The sequence below is a fragment of the Perognathus longimembris genome, chromosome 12 (genome assembly GCF_023159225.1).
Source record: "Perognathus longimembris pacificus isolate PPM17 chromosome 12, ASM2315922v1, whole genome shotgun sequence".
In the NCBI taxonomy this organism is placed as follows: domain Eukaryota; kingdom Metazoa; phylum Chordata; class Mammalia; order Rodentia; family Heteromyidae; genus Perognathus; species Perognathus longimembris.
Window position 1 is genome coordinate 24,546,354 of NC_063172.1, and position 24,610 is coordinate 24,570,963.

The 24,610-nt window shown below is 35.6% G+C and overlaps 1 protein-coding gene across 2 annotated transcripts in view; it reads right to left on the minus strand.

The window, feature by feature from the left end:
• Oxr1 (oxidation resistance 1) overlaps nucleotides 1-24,094 on the minus strand; it is a 274,194-nt gene extending 250,100 nt beyond the window's left edge. The window contains exon 1 of one of the 2 annotated variants that reach the window (XM_048358825.1): nucleotides 23,970-24,094. In XM_048358825.1, coding sequence (XP_048214782.1) covers nucleotides 23,970-23,992 — 23 coding nt within the window. In that variant the 5' untranslated portion in view covers nucleotides 23,993-24,094. The remainder of the gene's footprint in view (nucleotides 1-23,969) is intronic. The other variant, XM_048358828.1, reaches the window with a different exon arrangement.
• Between the last annotated feature and the right edge of the window lie 516 nt (nucleotides 24,095-24,610).

The window sequence follows — 24,610 nt, forward strand, 5'->3', positions numbered from 1 at the left end:
AGGAAGTGCTTACCCCTTAGACAAATCCCAGTATTATGACACTGACAGTGAGTTAAATCACTCATGATTGCATACATTTCAAAGAATTACAACCTTGTCATATGCTGGCCTGCCACAGATATATATGTGTGTGTGTGTGTGTGTGTGTGTGTGTGTGTGTGTGTGTGTGTGTAATACATTAAAACACTTCAAAAAGGAAAAGAGAAAATCTAGTTTATCAATAGTTTAGAGGCCTTTAAAGAGTACACTTCGTTTTTTAGAGGATTTTAAGGTTAGCAGCCAAACTAACCAGAATTCCCAGGTATTCCATGTTCTCATACACACAATCCCTCTACTTCTCTAGTAACACCCCCATGGGGGCTATATCTAATTAGTGAGCTTACATTAACATGTCATTATCATCTAGATTCCACAAGTTGCATCAAGCTTAATTCTTTTTGTACCTTCTTGCTTTAGAAAAATTATGCCATATATCTACCTCTATAGTGCCATACAAAGTAATTTCAGGACCCTAAAATACTTCAAATCCCTCCAATTTATATCCACTCTGTATCTAGATATTCCAGAATATCATGTATTTGGAATCATATAGCATGTGTGTTTTTTTCAGATTGGTATATTCCACTTAGTTCTTCAATGGATGCTCATAGTGTTATAGTTCCTCCCTCCCTTCTACCTTCTTTCACTCCCTTCCTCAATCCTTACCTCCCTTCTTTCCATTTTTTTTGTTAGTAGTATTTCACAGTCTATATGTGCTACTTTTTAATCTATTCATCCACCAAAAAATATCTTGGTTGCTTCCACATATTGGAAACCCTGAAGACAATTGAAGCAAATATAAAACACTGCATCAGTTTTTATGTAGATACACTTTTAAAATGTAGTTTATACACATGCATATGAATTAGAAAACAGGGATGTGCATGACATAACAAATCTTGACTCAAAAATGAATTGAATTCTAATATGCATTTAAAAATAATTATGTCATTTATGCTATAAAAGTCCTGACATAACAGCCATTCTTATGTTCATGAATACAAACGGTCCCCTAAGTATTCACACAAAGGCAAAACCAAACAGCAAGGCCAGACAGAGCAAGATCATGCATAAGATACAGAAGAGGAGGGTCTCAAGTAAGTCCTCCAAACCATATAGAACACACAAGTGATTAAATATTTCTTAGGAGAAATAACAGATTAATTTTGGAATACTCTGGTTTTAAGAGTTAATTACATATGAATATATAGGATGGATTTCTTCAATATAAATTCAGTCTATTGTTTGGTTAAAGTACTTCTTTGGACTTGAAAAGCAAATAGTTTCACTGACTTAGAAATTGGTTGTTACCTCCTCAAGAAATGTACCCAAGGCCTACCATATGAAACTGTAACCTCTCTGTACATCACTTTGACAATAAATAAGAAAAAAAAACAACAAAAAAAGAAATTGGCCTGCATATCTATAAGTGTGTCTATCTACTGTGATAGAGAGATCAAAGGTGATAGATGGATAGATGGATGGATGGACGGTTGGATGGATAAAGTTCAAGTCCCAGGACTGGCCCAAAGAAATCATTTAATTCTTCAAACATGTATCTATTTGCATCCATCTGTCATGATCTATTAAATGGAAGTAGGATTTATTTAGACATGTTTTATTTGTATGTCATAATTACTCTGTTTCCAAGTGTGATTCAGAATGGGACTTTCATTATTACAGACATTTCATTTTGTAATGTCACAAATTCAAAGCCTATTTATTTTTCTAACTACAATTGGATGTTGTAACTCAGTATTTCAATCACTAAATAATTTGTCAAATCTGGGTATAAATAATAACTCAAGACAAATTCATGTTAATTAAAAAATAAATGTTTAAAATGGTTTTTAATATTCTTGGAAAAAGAAGAAAACAGTTGACAGGAATATTTTGGCAAGACTAGAAAAGATATTGGGAGGGGGGTATGAGGGACAAGGTAACAAACAGTACAAGAAATGTATCCAATGCCTAACGTATGAAACTGTAAACTCTCTGTACATCAGTTTGATAATAAAAATTTGGAAAAAAAAGATATTGGGAGTTTTCCAGTCCAAAAATATTAATTCTATTGTATTATTTTGGGGAGTGTTTTTCAGTAAATAGATACAGAGCCAGCCTAATAAAACAAAATGGCGTTGACACTGAATGCTCTGTTGTAAATACGCAGAAAGTGTATGTGTTTTTTGTTTATATGGACATGATTTTCTGTCATTAAAATTAACTTCCCTTATTTACTCCCAGAGACTTTTCTTAAATAAAAAAGTACCCTGAGCATCTATGTTGCATATTTTTTGGGGGATCTAAAGAACAGAACACCAGTTTAAAGAATCTGAGTACACTCGGGAAAACAGAACATGCAGATTTCAATGATGTAGAAACACACTGAAAGAGGATAAAACTAAATGACCATTATCATAAAGGGCAATAAATGCAACTGCTAAGATACACAGAATAAATATTTGACTTTCATATTTTATTAGGACATGTAAAATAGTTGAAAGGGTGATCATAGAAACCTGTTTCAGCACAAAAGTAATTTTTGAAAGAGAAAAACAGATTATTTGTTAGGTAACTAGGTAAACAAAACATGTCACTGTTATACAGCAGTGAATGGGGGTGAATTTTCTTTGATTAGTTCAAAAGAGATTTAAAATATGAAAAAAATGTATTGAGATTTTCCACAAACAATCTTAGCAGAAGAATTTATAATCTGTTTTTCAGTTTGGGATTTTTTTTTTCACGTTGAGACAGTCCTGTAGAGTAGCTCACACTAGTCTACAATTTGCACTCTCAATCTTCCTGACTCAACCTCCAAAGTGCTGGGATTACAGGTGTGCACCACCACAATATAGGGTCACACTGTTTGAGTCCAAACCTGAATGTGCTACTAACATCACTGTTTGACCTTAAGTAATTTACTTGACTTCTTTGTTATTCAATTTATCATTTGTAGAACACAGAGAGTAATAACCCTTCCCTATACTAGAGTGTGTAGTCTCAAGTTGGAATTACACAGGGCCTTCTAATTCCCAGTATGACTCTGGGTTATTTTGGTGAAAAAAGGGTATTCAATAGCAATCCAAGTCTCTTATACTTCAAAGAGACTTCTTTTAGGCTAGTGAAGTCTATTTCAAACGATGTGCATTCATTCTGACAATCTGAATATGGTAGCATTTTTGTATTGAGTTTTAAAATGGTATATTGAGAACAGTATATAACATTGGATTACAAAACCCAAATTCACAATAACAATCCATTCCCATTTCTTCCTAGAAAGATAAACAACTGGAAGCCAAATTTAATAATGACAAAATGCTAGAATTGTTATTGTTACAGCTGTGTCACAGTATTTTCTATTTTCCACGTCCTTTTTATTTTTGGCCCATCCTGGGACTTGAACTCAGGGCCTGAGCACTGACCCTGGCTTCTTTTTGCTCAAGGCTAGCACTCTACCACTTGAGCCACAGTGCCACTTCTGGCTATTTCTATATAGAACCCAGGGCTTCATGTATACAAGGCAGGCACTCTTGCCTCTAGGCCATATTCCCAGCCTGAAAGGACGATTTTCAAGAGAACAAAAAGAATCAGTGAAGCACTGATTCATCAGTAGGGGAAAAATGGTGGTTATCATGTTTAAACTCTCAAATGCCCATATGACCTCAAGGATGCGCCCAGTCCCCATAGCCTGATGAATTAATGCCAAGTGACTCATTCTAGGCAAGAGGGGATAAATAGATTCAGCTTCTGAAAACCTATTTAACCCAAGCCAACAAGGGAAAAGGAGATCTCCAAGACAGTCAAGTTACAGAAGGCATCTGGCCACTAAATTTAATTTAGCTTGCCTTACTAATCCTGCATACTTAGGCATAACATGCACAAAAGGGGGAAAGAGGTTAATTACTTTTCCACCTAGTCAGTCAAAAAAGACAAAAGGGCTGTCATCACTGACCTTCTAGGGCCCCACTCCTTGCCCCAAGCAGAATACACTCACAAATCTGCTCCTTCTTGCTCCTTGGTTCAATGTATGTGCCTTGCAAGACAAACTCTCAATCTTGCTGCACATTACTGCCATCTTTTTGGAGAAATGCTATCAAAAACTACGATGCCCAGACTGTATTCCATACTAATGAAATCTGAATCTCTTTGGGGAGGTTATATACCTGTATTTCCTGAAGACTTTCCAGACAACTCCATTGTGCAGCCACGTTAGAGAACAATCAATATCACAGAAATGTAATTACTGTCAGACTAGACCATATCTCAGTGACCATGTCCTATGTTTTCCTCAGTGAAGGAAACTTGGAGAAAATAGACTTTATTTAAAAATAGGACCTCGACCCCTGTAACCGTGTTAAAGTGAGTCATTAGGGACATAAGCTAACATGACTAGGGTCACATATAATAAAAAGATGGAATCTAAATAGACAAGTGCACAGGAGGGCTACACTCTGGTAGTGAAGACAGAGATGAGGTTATTAATCTCCAGGCCCCAGAATACTAAGGACTGTCAGCAAGCCAGGAGAATCAAGGAAAAGAGGTTAGAGGAAGATTCTGTCCTAGCCTCCAGAACAATATAATCTTACTGACATCTCAGTCTTAGTCTTCTAGTCTCCATTGCTCTGCTTTGCATGCCATGCTTAAGCAAGGAACCAGTTGCTGAAGCTGGATGTTCTTTGTGGGCATCCCCAGCTAAGCTCACCCCACATCTCCGTACCTGTGCCAAGGAACAGGATGCATCTGTGCCTATTTCTCCATTGTAGATTCTTCAGATGTTTCTGTTAAAATTATCTATTTTGTAAGTGCATTATTTTAGCTATCACATATAGTGCTTCTTGGAAAAAAATCATACTAAGTGAAATGAGCCAGACCCAAAGAAACATGAACTCTACGGTTTCTCTCATTGGGAATAATTAGTACACATCTAGGCTTGTCCTATTAGACAATCACAATAGCTTAATAGCTATGCCCATATGAACACATAAGATGATGCCAAGCAAAATGAACTTCAAGTTATCGAAACAAGTGGCATATCATTGTTATTATTTTCAACATGCCAGGTGAAACCATACCCCCCTTTTTTTTTCATATTTCTTTCCCATGTTTTTACCCCTGATATCACTGGATATTTAGTACCCTGGATATTGTATATACGTGTATTGAAACTAGGGAAGAGAAAGGGAATACCAAAACTCAGAGACAAAGGATAAAAAGACAAACCAATGAAACAGCAATACTTATAAAACTGTACAATTCGTGGTGGGGATAGAGAAATGGGGGAAGGAGAAGTGGGAGAAAATGAGGGAGGAGGTAACAAGTTATGAAGGTAAGAAATGTACTCACTACCCTATGTATGAAACTGTAACTCCTCTGCACTTCACTTTGACAATAAATTAAAAAATGCACTAAAAAGCAAGGAAACAGAGACCTGAAAGTACATAGTCTATATTCTTTTTTAAATGTCTACAAATACTTAGCAATGCTAGCAACTTCCAAAATTGTTCTTTTGATATTAACTTTGAAAGAAACCGATGCAGAATAAAATATTAAATGATTACTAATAAATATCATTTCTGAATCTCTAAAGGGCCACCCTATAATCACTCTCACCCTTCCCTTGCATAGGGACTTCGGGGTTGAATTTGTCTACCCCTGAGCTTGAAGTCTATTTCAGGAAGAATCTCTTCTGAAGTAGGAGCCAGCAGCTGGATTTTGTTGGGCAATGAAGATGTCTTCTAAGGCACAAAGAATATTTAAATTTTCTAAGATAACTTATTACTCAAGTACTCAAAACACAAACCTACCAACTTCAAGGTCCAGGAATGCAAGGTCCATGTAGCATTTCTTAAGTGTTGTGTTATTGATAGTCAACTTACAGAAGTTCAGCTCCCAGGAAGCCTTCGGGTCAGATGGCACATCACCAGTGTTAGGCCAAGAGTAAGGATGGCAGGTATTGAAAGACTAACTCAATTGTATAGGTGGGAATATAATTTTTCCAGTACTTGCTAAAAGTTAGCCAAGTGTTCATTATACTAGGGTCCTAAAATGATTTTTGTCCCAAGACTTGGAAAATAATAATGATATTTATCTTCACATACTCTCAAAGCTTTACTTCCTGATAAACTAATTTTCCACTGCCAACTTTTTGTTCCCACGCAATTTGTTGCTTTTAATTCGGTATGGTCTGAGAAGCCACACGGAGCTACAATAACAGTAATGTTTGCCTGAGTGGTTAAACCAAGGAAAGAACATGGACTTCAGACAATGAGCTTTGCTAGATCTATTTTAGAATCTGAGAACATTTAAACCTTGATTCCTGTTCCTAATATGTTCTGGGATGGATAATGTTGCAAAATACATTATCTTGAGATAAACAAGGTGTTATTATAAGTGGATTTAGAGCTCCCAAGTCATCAGCTTAGTTTGGATCTGATGCATAGTGCTCAAGTGTTGGATCATAATGAACATATTCTGCACAATCTCATTACTTGGAAAATTGAGTGCACTTGTTTGCCTGGTCTATAGCATGTGTTCTCCAATAATCCACTTCAAATTAAATTCTAAGAGAGACAGAGACCTAGATTTGAAGGGGTTTTATTCCCTAATACTTAAAATTTCCCATGAGGGGAAGGAAAAAAAGTTATTTTGGACTCTGTTTATGACCCAAGGGGCCTTCTATTAGGAGTGAAGTATTCCAACGCCTACATGGTGTCACTTTTATAAAGATTTATAAGTAAAATAAAAGCACAAGTAAAAAGCTAGATCAATAACTTCAGAAAAATACCCAATAATCTCAAAAGAATGGCTTTTTTCTCCAGAGTCATGAGAACAGTAGCATGAGGTTCCCTGTAAGGAAATCTGGAAGATGTAGTTGTTGTACAAAAGGGCAAAAGCGAGTGGCTGTGGAGTTGTGCGCAGCTTTGGGGATTTGGTGCATTTCCAAACTTTCATTAACCAGCAATTAAGAAGAATGGGTGATCTGTGTGAGTAGCTTATAGTCTGTATTTTCTCTCTTCTCTTACACTGAAGTTATATTTGAACTTATGCTCCAAGAATTGCTAATATCCAAACCAATAGCTCTGTTAGTCTTCATTCTTATCTATATTGCTCAGGCATAGCACTGATGGCTTTTTTTCAACTTTTCTCCTTGCTTCCTTAACTTTATCTTAACACAGACCCACCCTGGTTTGCTAACTCTATCCTTTACAGTTTGAATTTTACATTTCAAGTGTTCCCTTATTGCTAGATAACTGCGATGGTTCCATAACTATTCATCCTTTTATCTCTTTCTAGATCCTGTTGTCTAACTTATAAATCCCAAATTAATCTCTGAACAGTCTATTTTTACGTCTGCTCCCAAACACAAGTATTGGAAGACTCTCTTAGATTTTCCTCTTTTCCTCTCTACAATCTTATCTCTGCACTACCTTTGGTCTCAGCTAAAATTGAAAAACTCCCTCTCTCAAAAACATTCACCCTTCTTAGCACTAGTTCCTCTCTAGAAATGCCTCCTACCTTACCCCAATCTATCCACCTTCCTCTAAGGGCCCCAGAAATAACCAGTGTCCAAAATGTTCCTTGATTTGAGGAGCAGGAATGAGCAGGATACATAAAAGCAAAGGAAGTATGAAAGAATTCTGATCCCATTACTGCTTCTCCAGAATCCAGTGTATTCACATCAAAGCTATGTTTATTTAAATCCTATTTCCTTCCCTGATTGGGCTTTATTATTGTTCAATGTAGGATTTACTGATTTTTGCAAGTGAAATCTTATCTCTCCAGAATATAATGCTTCCTGCGAGATAATTAACTCAAGTATGGAAGAGACAAGTTTTGTGGTAAAATTGACTTAAACAAATGTAGGAAGGAACTACACAGCTTAAAAATTAGTGAATTTTCAATGTGCAATGAGCCTCTTAAGCCCACTTTGCAGTACTGGAAGGACAGCAAGTTAGAGAGACCTCCAGGTAAACCATTAATAAGTTTGAAGCTCTCTGCCTTGCTCAGGAAACTTGTTTTCAGGGAATGCATCTGATTTATCTTGAAGAGAAATAGTAGCTCTCATTCACAAGCCAACAATGTCCTACAGGAAAACCCTACAATATGTGCCTGTAATGCCAGAATCATATGTTCCACTCCTAGGCTTACTTGACTGATCTGCCTAATAGAGTCTAAAGCCTGGGTAACAATGTAGTGGAAGGGGAACCTCTTGCGCTTCTAGCCTTTGGAGCACAGGAAGATGATCTACATTGGAAGTAGAGCAGAATCAAGGGAGCCAACCTGCAGAATCTGCCCCGCCCCCACTCACCACACAGGGAGCAAGTTTTCTTCTCCCTAGAAAACGAAAACACACTAGACAATGAGATTCCATGTGGAAGAAATATTCATGATTCCTAACTCCCCAAGTTCATTTGAAGATGAAGTGCATTAAAATATAATGTGTTTTGAACTCTGCTAGTTACAACATGACCACTTATAATGTTTTAAACTATAATTTCCTCTAACACATATTATTATATAGCACATAAATAATCTATTATATGCTAAAGGAAAACATGGTTTTCAAAACAATATGTCAGATAATCTGAGATCTGTCTGTAATATTACCAAAAGTCAGTTTATATGAATTGCAACAAATGGACCATACTATATTTGCATAACACTTTCTATTTTTTTCCAGTTTGCTTTTCTAATGTTGTTATTCAAGGATCAAAAGGAACAGTCACTAACCTGTCTCAGATTAAGTATTAGTCACAGGCTATAACTGCCACCCTAAGCAAAGTAAAGTAATGAAAAATTTTGGGATACCTTTCATCTTTGAAGAATTTATGTAGTACAACCCCAGGAGTTTTAAATTGTGTTAAACTTCTATTTCCCTCTGAAAAAATACATGGAGTCCAGCCCTCTTTCTAGTAACAAAACAGCCTTTAATATTGTCTCTAGTCAAACACTGAAGGACAGCAAAGCAACAAAAAAGCTTCCCCCCTCTCTTAATACCTAGAAGACTAAAAATTTCCCTCGCAATAATAAAAGAAACTCAATTACGAACAGACCATCGAAAAGAGCCTGCCTCAATTTGTGAAATAACCTTAAATAGTTCTTCCTGGATTTTTTTTCCTTTTAGCATTTAGACTTACTAGACATTTTTTCATACACAACTTTATATTGAAGGAAATGTTAAACAATGGTTAATTCTTCATCCTGACTTTCCATGAATTCAATTGCTATCCTCATACAAGGCACTGAAGTCCTGAGACAGAGATGTCAAGTACTTCGGTGGTTTACATGTGATGTAGCATGACACCAACATGAAGGCCACAGACAGGTTGGGTTCTCCATCTTCATGCGGATGTGATCTCAGAAAAAATGCAGTATTCACACTGTGCCTATTTTAGTATTTATCAAGTGTATAGAAGGTATTCATATAGCAGTAAATGGAGCAAAACTTTAAATGAGATGTAATACATATTCGTGACCATTAATGATCTCAGCATCTTCACAAACTCCAGTTGTTCTTAAAGTGAATGAAACAGGGGGCTGGGGATATGGCCTAGTGGCAAGAGTGCTTGCCTGGTATACATGAGGCCCTGGGTTTGATTCCCCAGCACCACATATACAGAAAATGGCCAGAAGTGGCACTGTGGCTCAAGTCGTAGAGTGCTAGCCTTGAGCAAGAAGAAGCCAGGGGGGCTGGGGATATGGCCTAGTGGCAAGAGTGCCTGCCTCATATACATGAGGCCCTGGGTTCGATTCCCCAGCACCACATATACAGAAAATGGCCAGAAGTGACGCTGTGGCTCAAGCGGCAGAGTGCTAGCCTTGAGCAAAAAGAAGCCAGGGACAGTGCTCAGGCCCTGAGTCCAAGCCCCAGGACTGGCCAAAAAAAAAAAAAAAAAAAAGAAGAAGAAGAAGCCAGGGACAGTGCTCAGGCCCTGAGTCCAAGCCCCAGGACTGGACAAAAAAAAAAAAAAAGAAAGAAAAAGGGGTTCAACCCCAAAGAATTTCAGACAAAAAAAAAAAGTGAATGAAACATTTTAAATTCAAACACTTTCCTGGGATTCAATTCTATATATATTATTTCTTACAGACAAGCTTCACTTTGCCAGTTTCTTCTCTAATATGGTATATAGAAGTGAGCACTGCACTCTCCCTATGATTTAAATATCAGGGGAGGCAGATGAATTCTCATCTCCTGTTATACTTTTTTCATCCTGCATGATCCAAATAATGACACCTGCTTCAACAAGTATAAAAGCTCATCTACATGTCAGCTATATATGGACCTTAAGGACTAATAATATTCTTAGATCTTTATGCCAAGTATCTCTCATTCTATAGTTTTTGTGGGTGATAGATGACATAGATATGTATATATATATACATACATATATGTGCACAGGACTAATAATTCAGATTGCTTAACTGTTCAGTTAACAGTCTTAATTACAATGAATTCTTATAGCATGGCATTGAAAATACATTTTCATGAGGCTTTCCCACCAGGCTACAGGTTAATGTGAAATCTGAGTTTCAATCTGGGTCATCTCTTTATCTTTTGGTCAAAAATATGTACTCAGTACCGTTGAGCCTCTAATCTCCATACAGGAAAGTAATGGCTAACTTCTTTGCCTTTATCAAACCAAAAAAGGATAACCCCAATAGACTCGTTTGTTACCATTGCATCACTTTCTTCAGGAGGCAATATTTCAAGTGATGTAATGACAGGACACATATAAGCAGTGCTTCATTTTAATGCAATCTTGTAGCTGCCTAGAGGATAAAACATCAATTACAATACATTTCAAAATTAATGCAGCATAACCTATTGCAGGAACAGGAAGTAAATGCACATGTACAGAAACCAAAGCTATTAACTACATAAAATGCATGGAAGTTTTACGTAGGAAATGTAAAGACAGGCTACAGCCTAATTAAAATACTGATCAACAATGTCCTTGCCTCATTCTAAAAGAAACTCAAGGGATGACAACTGCTTTTATAATCATTTATTATAAGCAATGGGAAAACACGATTTCCATTAAAACAGACAACTTGTAATAAAATGAACAAGCTCTCCAGAGATACAGTTATCAATCTTTCCTTTCTTTTATCCTTTAAATCTCTCTACTCTCTTTCCTTCTAGGCTTCCAGGAGGAAAAAATTAAAGTATTAATTAAGTTCTTCTTTCCTTGTAAGCCCTGTGTTACACACACACACACACACACACACACACACACGCGTGTGCACAGAGAGGGCATTACAGGCTAAGATTTGAATGTTGTCACAGATTTGGATCATTTTCAGTAACTTCTTTGGGTAAGTTATTTAACCTGTATTAGCCTTAGATTATCAAGCAGTAATTCCCAACTCCTAGGATAGGTATAAACGTTATTAGGGTAATATTACACAAACCAGTCCCATACCTATACAGAAAGTATTCCTACAGCCCCCTTGCTCCCTCTAAGACAACCTCCAAACTACTAACAAAACAAAAGACTATTTCACAGGCTTGGGTAGAACAATTTGCAACTACTAAGATGCCTGAGCTGGGTCGTAGGATGGTAGTTCAGTAATATTAATTACAGTTCACCCATGGCAAGAAAGGCAAGGCTTAACAAGAGCAAACCCAGCACTCAGAAGGTATGCAACTGGGGCAGCCCATGATATATATCAATGTTAGAGTTATGTATAAAGAAATCCACAGTCGTGAAAGACAGATTATCAGTGTTTCAGTTACAAGAATTTATGCTCACTTGGAAAAATAAGCAATAAGAAAAGAAGACATGGAATATTACAGCTTTCATAAATCAGAATAAAGAATTATGACTTTTTATCTGAGGGATTTGATTGGGAAAAAGAAAATCCAACTACAGGTTTGAAATAAAGATCCACAAACACAGCCAAAAAACTTTATATTTCATTTTGATCTTGTAATTTTATTTTTAAAAAACAGTATCTAGGGGCTGGGGATATAGCCTAGTGGCAAGAGTGCCTGCCTCGGATACATGAGGCCCTAGGTTCGATTCCCCAGCACCACATATACAGAAAACGGCCAGAAGCGGCGCTGTGGCTCAAGTGGCAGAGTGCTAGCCTTGAGCGGGAAGAAGCCAGGGACAGTGCTCAGGCCCTGAGTCCGAGGCCCAGGACTGGCCAAAAAAAAAAAAAAAAAAAAAAACAGTATCTAAGAAAAAGTGACTTGAACACAAGTACATATCATTAGGTCAGGATTGAGAGCTAGGACTATTATTTCTGCTGATATCATGTAACCGAGTCCTTGAATTCTCTGTTCTTTCCCAGACTACATACTGAGGTCTGGTTCCTTTGTTCTCCTTTCTATTCAGGTGATCCTTCTCTTTCCATTGACTCAAATATGCCCACAGTTTTCCAATCTGAGGCCCTTCTTCTTTCTTCTTTATTAAGGATTTTACTTAGTTACTATGCTCTTCTCCTTTATTTATACACAATGTAATATGCAAAAGAAGCTAGGAAGAAAAGACTATATAGAAAGTCACTTGTAAATTATGTCCAGAATAGGCAAACTCAGAGAAGAAAAATAGATTCAAGTTTGCACAGCACTGAGTAGAGGGGAAGAAAAGTGGGGTAGGTGTAAAAAAATGGGTAGGAGGATAGCACATTGGATTGCTAATATGTAAGGAATTTCTTTGAAGGATAATGAAAATATTCTGGAATTGATTGTGGTACTGACCACAAAACTTGTGAATATATTAAAAGCTATTAAATTTGACATTTTAAATAGATGAGTTTTGTCCATGAATTCTAACTTAATAAAACTCTTACATTAAAAACATAAACACTGGGGTTCTGAATGTGGCTTAGTGGTAGAGTGCTTGCCTAGCATGCTTGAGCCCTGGGTTCGATTCCTTAGTACCACATAAACTGAAAAAGCCGGAAGTGACTCTGTAAGTAGTAGAGCACTAGCCTTGAGCAGAAAGAGGCTCAAGGATAGCTCCCAGGCTCTGAGTTCAAGCCTCAGGACCAGAAACAAACAAACAAACAAACATTTAAACCAGAGTGAGCTAGAATAGTATCCAGCAATTCAAATTCCTCTTCAAATGATGTAGACATCAAGAAATGAGACTTGGGGGCTGGGGATATAGCCTAGTGGCACGAGTGCCTGCCTCGGATACATGAAGCCCTAGGTTCAATTCCCCAGCACCACATATACAGAAAAACGGCCAGAAGCGGCGCTGTGGCTCAAGTGGCGGAGTGCTAGCCTTGAGCGGGAAGAAGCCAGGGACAGTGCTCAGGCCCTGAGTCCAAGGCCCAGGACTGGCCAAAAAAATAAAAAAGAAATGAGACTTGTTTTTTCACTTGTTTACAAGAAAACATTCCTCCAATGTTCCTGTCAACTAGGTGCCACAAAAACTGGGAGGAAAGCCTGATTATACATGCTGACAACATTCTCTTCCTGTTTAAAAAAAAAAGGAGCTGAAAACATTGGTTATTATTACCCAAAATATCTTTAGCATATCAATTATGCCCAAAGTCATTATTTTTGGCAATCATGCCATAAATTTCAAATCAAGAGAAATAATTTTGTGCCTGGAAGATTCCACCAAATACTGACTGCTGCATCTGATTCATAAAACTCTACATGAAGTAGGTTTTGGGGAAAACCTTTGCCATTATTTTAGATGACATTAGTTTATGCTAGATTAAGAACTACATTCCTGTCACATGTTCCATATGACATACTGGAACTGTCATACCAAAAGGACTGCTCAATAGATAAAAATATTGTATAAGAAAGAAGCAATAGTGAACCGAGTGAGTCAACTCCACAGTATTAAATAATTAAACAGGACTTAGGCCATAGGAGAAGTAGAATTGAAAGGTCACAAAGAAAGTTAGACATCTGGGGCTGGGAATATGGCCTCGTGGCAAGAGTGCTTGCCTCATATACACGAAGGCCTGGGTTTGAACCCCCAGCACCACATATATACAAAACGGCCTGAAGTGGCGCTGTGGCTCAAGTGGCAGAGTGCTAGCCTTGAGCAAAGAGAAGCCAGGGACAGTGCTCAGGCCCTGAGTCCAAGGCCCAGGACTGGCAAAAAAGAAAAAAGGAAAAAAAAAGTTAGACATCTGTGAATCTAATTGATACCAAGAAAAAAAAGAAAAAAAATCAATGAAGTCTAGCTCTCTGGTGGGGAAGAGGAATACAAGATGGCAGTGACTAGGCCATCATTGTACCTAGTGGACCTCCAGTTGCTAAACCACATGTAGTCTGGGAAGCCCAGTGGTACAACAGTCAGCAGCCTTAACACATGGCTGTGTTCCTGCTCCTGCAGTGGGGAGGGCTTCACTATATATGGCCCAGACACCTGTCCTCAGTTCTGCCAGAGTTTCTCCTCCAATAGTATGTCTTTATTTGAGACAAAGTAGAGTATCCTGTCTTTACTTGAGACAGAGTAGAGTAAGAATCCTTCCTTGAAAGTCTAATATAACAACTTTTCAAAAAAGTTCTACAATTTGAGGCAAATGCCCCATCAATGGTGGGTAATAATTTATGAGGATAAGTAAAAGCTAAGGTTCAGAAATAAAAAAGGTTACACAAAGGGAAGAATAGAAACATGTGAAATTTGTCCAAAGGGTAGAGGTAAAAACTCAGAAGGAGAATAAGATTGTGGCATTTTCTGAAATATCGGAAAATGTTTTGCCTTATCTCTAGTAAGCCATAGCTGGAAATGTATCTACAAAACTTCTGTGACGAGTGACAAATGTCTACTGGAATAGATAGGGTAACACTATAGCAGCCAAATCACTCCATGTCCTACTGGCTGACTGAAGGTCCCAAATCTCAAGCCTGTACTCTATAGGCATTCTGCATTTCAATGCTTGCCTGAAAAGCAGATGGAGGGCTCTGGTGAATATCCAGCCATTTATGAATACAAAACATTGTTTGAGTGAGGGTGCTAAGATTAGGAAAGATGACTTATCTCTAAACTAGTGGTTAGATGTCTAAGTGCACAGATTAGCTGAGAAAATAAGTTCCACATATCTCCTCATACATGAGTTGATCAAAGCCATCAATTAATTATTGGCTTCAATCAATAACATTTATACCATTTCAAATAAAATAAACACTTTCCACTATTTGCATTATTATCCGAACGGCTTAAATTTAAATTGGAAAAAATATGAAGGATATCCGAGATATTTTTCCTTCATGAAAATTACTTCCTCTTCGTCATTTCATGAGAAACTAGAAGTAATAAACATAGCAAATGCCTTCAAAACGCAAGAAGATTAATCGATGCATTAAAATATTCTCAGCACAGCTGCTTTATAGTCACCTCAAAGATCTAGCAAGTTTTTCATAAAAACACTAAAAGGAGCATAATGGATTGAAAATGATCGTCAAAACTCCAGTGAGTCTAATTCTATTTAAATTCTGTATCTAAATATGATTTTATGATACTATAAAAACCTTAGGGAAATTGTCTAAATGAAAATGCACCCAGGGACATCACTTAGTTTGAATTTCAATTTCTTTTGTCATCTTACAAAAGTAATTTGTATCAGTAATCTAACAGCAACGAGTAGCTCACCTAATCTAATTTTTTTTTGTCAAATGTTGGAGTAGAACTAATTTTCGATTACAGCAGGAATCTACTAAGCTAGAGTGCATAAAGTTGAAAAACCATCTGGAGCAATCGTATCACTCCTACATGAAATTTCTCAGCCAAAAGGATGGAGAATGTCTCAGAATCTCAGCTCTCTACCATAGGCTTGCACAGGAAATGGTGAGGCTTAGTGTACTGAGCCCTTTGGGAAATTACCAGAAAACAGAAATTATTTCTGTCTGCTGTTGCTGCTGCTCATGTTCTCTAAGGCTATTCTGTCTACTTAGCATCAAAGCTGCTAAAATTCTGTACTGTTTTATCTAAACTAAGATAGATCACTGACTAAGCAACATTCAGTTGAGTTTAGCATCATGTTTATAACTAACATTTTCAACTAGCCAATAGAATTTATGTAATCTCCTTAAATGTGAATGTGAAAACATTTGACTTTGCAGAATCTGAGGCAGTAAAACACAAGCCAAAGGTTCAAGTCTAGTTATTATGAAAAATTTAATACTTAGAAACAGTAAGATAGTATTTATTGAGTAGTTAACTAATTTTGGTTATGTTCAAATCACTCATAGGAAAACTTTATTGATACCCAATAAAGAAAACATAATTATTTTTAAAAGAAGAAAAATTCATTAAGTGTTAACTATGAGCATGAAATGGCAGGAAAAAAGTAATTGTTAGTCTGTAAATATGCTTCCTAGATAGCAAGTGAAAAGTGTCCACAGGAAGAAGAATGAATTAGCCACATCTTATTTGGGCAGTAATTTACATATGTCTAACCAAAGCAAACTCCAATGGGTTAGTATTTACATGTTTATAAGACAATTTTTCCCATTCCATGTGATTAGATTTGGTCAAAGCTGTTTAAATGCACTGAATCTACTAACCAAAAGCAACAAACAAAAGTGGCAGATATCAATGACTGATTTCTTCTGTAATGAGGATCATATACAGCTGACATTAAGTTTGGATTGGAGGTAGGTTGAAATAATTGCAAGCATACCCAAATCTCCACACTTCTTGATTTTTGTGGCCCAATGTGGTACACACACACACACACACACACACACACACACACACACACACACACGAAGATGGTATAGAGATGGAAATCAACATTGAGTTTATAACTTTTAGTTGGTTAAGTAAAGACATTTCAAAATCACATTAACTTCTGTCTACAATCAGCACCATGAAATAAACTATATTTTACTATAAAATGTATAGAAAGGCCATAATCATATAATATACATTTTAAAAAAAGAAATGGCATCTAGTAATTTTATGCTAACATTTTCTCTACAATATATATTAGTACTTGGGTGGATATTGTATTGTTATGGTTCACTCACTAACACTGTAGACACACATTAAACAACCAGTGAATAGTGAATAGACAGGTCAGTGGTTAATGTCACTTTGTGTTTATCTACTGAAAATAACCGGGTTTCTGGTAGGGAAGGAGATGTTATAATAAGCCTAAATTTCAAGTTGGACAATTTCTGTTCTCAATTTTCACAATTTACAAAAACATTCACACATGTACTGTAAAAGTATTCTATGTAAGAAAAAATGTTTTGGCAGACACAATTTCTTTTATATTTGGACTTTTATTATGCATTTAGATATATTGCTAAATGTCCTTAAATTGATGATAAATTAATAGCAATATATTCCTGAAACGTTTTGTATATCTTTTTTTCCTCTTAAGGCTAGTGTTTTACCATTTAAGCCATGGCTCGCTTCCAGGTTTTGGGTGGTTAATTGGATATAAGCATCCCATGAACTTTCCTTCCCAGGCTGGTTTCAAACTATGATCCTCAATCTCAGCCTCTTAAATAGCTAGGACTAGAGGCATAGGGCACCTGCACTTAGCCATTACATATTATTAATCATATTTTCCAAGTGAATTCCTTTAATCAACACCCCAAATTGTTGGAAAGTGCTGATACTTTTAATTTTTTTATTTTTTATTTTTTCAAATTTTTATTATCAAACTGATGTACAGAGAGGTTACAAGTTTCATACTTTAGGCATTGGATACATTTCTTGTACTGTTTGTTACCTTGTCCCTCATACCCCCCCTCCTCCCCCTTTCCCTTTCCCCCCCTGAGGTGTTCAGTTCACTTACACCAAACAGTTTTGCAAGTATTGCTTTTGTAGTTGTTTGTCTTTTTTTACCTCGTGTCTCTCAATTTTGGTATTCCCTTTCATTTTCCTACTTCTAATACCAGTATACACGGTTTCCAATATACTCAGATAAGGTTACAGAGATAGTGTAGGTACAACCACAGGAAGGTGATACAAGAACATCATCAATAATAGAAGCTACAGATACAGATGGGACGTTGAAAGTAGTTACAACTGTGGTATAACAATTGTTTCCATAACATGGAGTTCATTTCACTTAGCATCATCTTATGTGTTCATAAGGGTATAGCTATTGGTCTCTTGTGATCCTCTGCTATGACTTGCCTAAACCTGTACTAATTATTCCTAATAAGGGAGACCACAGAGTCCATGTTTCTTTGGGTCTGGCTACTTTTAATTTTTTTTAAACTAGTATAGATTTTGAATCAAGCTGAACCATCTTTATAACCTTCAAAAAACCAAAAAATAGGAAATAAAGTTTAATAAACAGGAAGATTGAGAATCTGCATTAGGATAATTATCATTAACAATTTTCTATACCAGTGGTTCTTAAAATTTGACAATTGGTTTTATTTGATCATGCTGAAAATAACATTTCTTAACCTACATAATGATTTTAAAGCCTAAAATATCCTATAAATAATTTTCTGATTTTTATCAGAAAATTTTATCATGTCCCAAATGCTGGTGTTTAATAACCCTTACCTAATAGTTTGGAACGGATTCAGTATTATGTAAAGATTTTACAATCCATGAAAAAAATTGGTGCTACTGTTCACCATATTTTTTCACAAAAGAGTAAAATATAATTCCTCTAGGAATAGCAAGAAAAAAAATATATATATCAAAGCTATACTTATATTCTTTGACTTATACTCAAAAGAAAGATAATATATGGAATCTATCATCAACCTCGAGAGAGCATCTGATTTTATTACTTTTCCCAGTAGTAGCTGTGAGTTGATGATGATCAATGAAACCTTTCAGTGACTGTTACAATGTTGAGCTCAGGAAAGAAGGCTCATCAAGGTTACAGATGTAGGCTTGTCCAGGCAAGGGATACAAGCTAATCAGTTACTGTGGGATTGAACATACAGTCTTCAATTTAATGAATTCACGGACAGGCCAAAACATACACATGATTTTCTTCAGTGATAGTGTTTATATCTAGTTGGCATAAGTATGTAAGAAGAAAAATACTCAATTTTACTAATTATTTTATTTTTAAAAGGAAAATAACATGAAGTAGACACAGAAGAAAAAAAAAAACTCCTGAAGACATTTCCTATTAATTTTTCAAAAGTTATTTTTAAAATATATAACTCAAAACCAAAAAAATCTCAAATATATTCTAACATATATCCATATCTCTAAGTATACATATGTATCTAATGTGCATATCTAAATATTTTATACACATAATCTTAAAACATAATGCACTTATGTAAAGTGGCAATCCCCTACTAATTTTTCTCTCTAAATTCAACTTCTCCTTTCTACTGCAATTTTACCAATGCACAACCTAACCATTTTCATTATCACTACCCTTTGAAGATTATTTTTCTTAACTTTTAGCTTCTTAAATACACTCCCTCTTCCTAGAACACCGAATAGTCACTCATTCAACATACACTTATACATTATCTCTCCAACTAAGCTTTCCCAATTATATACACAAATACTTTTAATTAAAAATGCCTTTATTTTATGTATACCTTGCTCTTTCTTTCCTATTCTACAATAATAAGCTGTCAACAATTTTGACTTTTTCTCCTTTACTGTAAAACTGGGGGTAACATACTGAAAGCTTAGTGGCCAGTGGGGGCTTGTGAAGTAGAAAGGATTTGACCTAGCAGCAGAGGATATCTAGCAGATGGGCACATGAATATCCATTTCATTTGAAAGAATGTGTGCATATCTATCTCCTTTGCCTCTTTGGTATGATGATAGAAATATGAAAGCATCTGATCTTGATCATAGAAAGTGAAACAAAGACTCCATTTTACAGCTTAGGGAGATCACATAAAGAATTTTATAAAGGTCAACTACTTTTCTAATGGCATCTATGTCTTCATTGCTACATCCCAGGAATCAGGAGGTTCATTACCTATCTTCTCACCACAATACCATTCTAGTGCCTAGCAATGTTCTTAGATCCAGATTATTTTTTTCCACAAAATGTCCTAAGCTATTCTTATTAGAGGAAAATAAGGGAAACATTCTGGCTGGAATGAGAACTTGGGACATTTGCCTCAGACCGACATACACGTGGCAAAGATAATGATTTCAGATTTCAGAGTCAGGATATTGGTAGAGCCAGGTGCCTCCTATCATCTGTAAAATCCTCTAGTGGCTTTATCATAATGGATAGTAGACTTGGTTTTCTGGGCCTCATTTTCCCTATCTATGGAAATACATGAAATATTACATACTATATATATCACTGTTATACTATATCCCCAAAAAAGAGGTCCTCAAGGCTGTGTGTATTGATATTGCAAAGTATCTTTTAAAGGTGTTGTATATGACAAATGTTATGTAAATATCTACTTTTGATAATATTTACTTAGCTTGCATGTTATACAATTATATATTTTTCTTCTTAAATTTAATTTTACTGTAAAGGTGCTGTACAGAGGGGTTGCAGTCACATAAGTAAGGTGATGCGCACATTTCTTGTCAAACATGGTTATCAACTCCTTCATTAAGTTTTATAAATATAATATAGGCATATAAAATATATACAATTTTACCTAATAAAAGAAATAAGCATTGATGGGGGGGGGGAAGCCCTGAAAGTCCTTTAAAACGTTCCTTCACATCATTTCTTTCTTTATGCTACTGGTATAAATTCTGCCACTTTTTAATGCTTTCCCATATTTCCCATTAATTATCTCTCCTATCAGAAACATTTCTCCTGAAAATCATATCCCAGAACTTGTCACCTGCTTATAGATGTCTGCATTTGATCCTATACACATCTGAGTTTCTATCCCAAGAAGCATCAACTAAATGATTGTCTGACACTGGTAATTACTTACTAACTAGAAAGATTCATGAAACATTTGTTTCTATCCCTGTGGAGCTCTTACAATCAATTCCTACTCTTCTCTTATTTTGTTTGAGACTTTGGCTTCCTAGAAACTTAGAAGTGCCATAGATAGTACTTCTTTTTGTGATTCTGCATAAGAAGGCTCAATTATTTTGGCTATGTATTCAAGTGACATACGTACAACTACTACAACAAGGAAAAAACTTTTTTTTTTAATTTCCAATCCTTGGACTTGGACTCAGAGCCAGAGCACTGTACTGGCTCCTGGGCTTCTTTTTGCTCAAGGCTTGCACTCTATCACTTGAGCCACAGCACCACTTCTGGCTTTTTCTATATATGTGGTGCTGAGGAATTAAACCCAGGGCTTCCTGTATACGTGACAAGCATTCTACAACTAGTCATATTCCTAGCCACAAGGAAAAAACTTTTTGAATGTAGAGAAAGATAATATTCCCATAATTTTATTTCAAAGCTATTATCATTGTTTGGATAGCTGGGTAGACAAATGTAAGTATCGCAATATATGTTTTCCAAACTCCTAGCTTGGAACTCAGTTTAGAATCATAGTAGGCTTTTCACTTATATGCACACATTAAGGGTCAGAGTTTAATTCTGAAGTCATAGGTGTGGCTAGACATTATATACTGTGTAATAGTGGGTATTCCAACATGTTCCCAGATCCAAGTAAGTTTGGGTAATAAGCTCAGAAGTCTGGAGTATGGCAGAAATCGAACTTAGAACCATAAACACTGACAGGATAAGCTCTAGTATGAGGAGGAAGCTGTCCTGAGGGACAGATGTTGATACTTGGCAAACATACCCCTTACTAATACATAAAACTGCTTGCTGCCAGATGTGGCTTCTCCTGATTCATTTGAGCAATCATTGGAAGTATTGAACTCTCCTTGTGATTATGTGATCATCAGCAATAGTGTAGATTTGCATTTCCATAGAGTTTCCACGACATTTAGAGGAACATTTAGGTCAAGACAAATCAAGCATTCATTCCTTATGCTTACTTTGCATTAACAGTCTGCTAAACTAATTTATGTTCCAATGTCAGCCAGCCTTTTCATGTCTTCACTTTTGGAATTCCAAACAGGGTCACACATGGAATATAATTCATATTAACATGCCTATGATAAGGATTCTTATAGAAAATAGAAAATATTCTATGCACACCTACTTATAAAGTAGAAAATTTTTAGAAAATGTTAGGAAATATGAAATAATTACAGAAGTTAAAGTGAAAAAAAGGTTAATGATTTCTGAACTAGGTTTATGTGATATAGTGGCTTATTTTGTGTATCTTAGATTTACTTTCCACTTCTCTATCAGAACTACAACATCTCAAATGTTAAGAGGAAGAATCTAGTCACAAAATATCATACAGCTATATGACAAGTAACTCTGATAAAACAAACAGTTTTGAGAATCAAGGATATTAATGAATAAAAATACCCAAGCCTCATGGTCCATAACTTTTGAATTTCTGATGTAGGAAGAATTTTCACAAATCTCAGACAAATGAATTTTCTACCCTACTCCTGTAGTTTAAAACTTTCTTTTAGAACAATATGCAATTACCATTCAATAACTGTATTTGCAACTTTCACTCATTTCCATCTCTACTATTTGAAGACCACCTAGTAAATTCTAGCTGCTGAGCTAAACAGTGGACTGGGAACATGGCACATTACTAACTCGTAATCAAGTTCATTTTGGACAACCTCAAATCAAATCACATCAAACAGAGTAACTGCTAACCAGAGGTACAAAGGCAGAGGACCATTGTCAGTTGTGAAAAATGTGACATTACCTTTCTCTGTGAATAAGATATATTACGTTGTGTACTATATGTTGCTTTAATTCCCTCTTCTTCCTATTCCTCCTTGTCTATTCCTCCTTCTCCTCCACTGTTCTTAATTCTTTTCCTTTTCTATTTCTCTGCAGTCTGATTGCCTTTTTAAGATCAATATCCTACACACATCTGTCATGGGTATGTTTTCATGAAATAAATGGATAAAAATCTTCCAGTTGTTGAAAAAGATTCATAATACCTACAGAAAGTAAGCTTAAAAATTAATAATTTTCATAATAAAAAAGTAGATATTGTGCAGAAATAATTCATAACTTAAATATTTTATCATTTTTGGAAAAATATATTTTAATCCTTTAACTTTTTTAAAATTCTTTCTCAAACTAATGTCCTAACAACCAAGCCTATGGATCTATGGATGTACTCTAGAAAGTTCACGTTAGATCTTTCAGAAATATGCTATTCTAAACTTAAACAAATAATTATACCCTTTTCCTCTAAGGAAATTGCTTACCAAACGAAAAAGCAATCTATGGGACAAAGCCAAATCAGGAAAAACATCCTTTAATCCATAGGGTTTTAGTAAATGGGAAAAAAATACCAGATTTTTCTACATTCACATAAGAAATACTGAGAATTTGTATAAACATCTCATTATCTTATATAGATGTATATATATAATACATAGATAAGTTCAATGGATTGAAATTTATATGTGTGAATATATATATATATATATATTCAAGATGTCTTGAAATTCATCCATACTAGCGTTGTTCTTCATTGCCATAGAAAAGTGAATGATTTTTCAGAAATGTATCTTTCTACTATTTATAAAATTGTAAGCAGCATTCAAACATGAGCTGAAAGTCAGATTATTCAGAACATTGGAAATTTAGAGATATGCATCTCTAAGGAAATATTCTCTCCCATGTTTGAGTTCTATTCAGTTTAATTTATGTGGATTTGTTGCAATATAAAGCCTAAAGAAAAGAGATGCTAATGAGCAAATATCTATTCCACCCTCCCATCCCACTTACAGCTCTCCAGTCCCACCCAGGGAAGGAACCCTGAAAGAATACTGGGATTCAGGGTGAAGCTCAACCCTTTCCAGAGTCCCCAGATACAACACTGAAAGTGGCTTACACTTTATTTTAGATTGTTTTCTTCACCCTGACATAAGACAATAATTTCTGCAAACTGGATTTTTAAATTTCAATTCCTGCCCATGTTTGGACAGAATAGCTCTTCACAAAATATTGCTGTTGGTATGCATTTATTTGCCTTTAAGAATAGAAATTAATACACTTACCATGACAGATTGGACACAGACATTGCAGCAACTTTCAAAGGAGTCCTTCTATTGATTTCAGAATAAGGAATCAGTAAAGTCACTGAATAAGACCACGAGCAACGGTGGCTTTGCTACAGGAACAATGCACAAAGCACTCAATTATTGTTGGAGAGAACCTACAAAGAAAAGAAATCATAATGATGTCTGTAGCAACTACTCTTTATGACTTGTCACAGATTAAATTTATACAAGACAATAGCTTTCTCAGGAAAGAAGACATAGCAAAATATGTGATTCCTTTCCTAAAGTATAAGGCATATATTAATTATAAAATTATATCAATCATACGGTAAGCCAAATGCCTTTTTAAAACCAATGGAAAGATTATTAAAATGCTATCCCCTGAACTATAAACAGAAAGTATTTTTTACAGGTATCATATATTTTCTTCATAAGGTTATGTCCTCTTCATCAGTTTTGTATAATTATGATAAGGGATCCCAATAAAGAAAAAAATTTGGCATGAGTTATGGTCACATTTCAGATTGTAACAAAAATAATTCAACATTACTTACTAGATTTGAATAAATAACAGTATAATTGTTAGCACTTTAGCTCATTAATCTTCTGTGTTCAAATAAGTAAATGTGCACTGAACA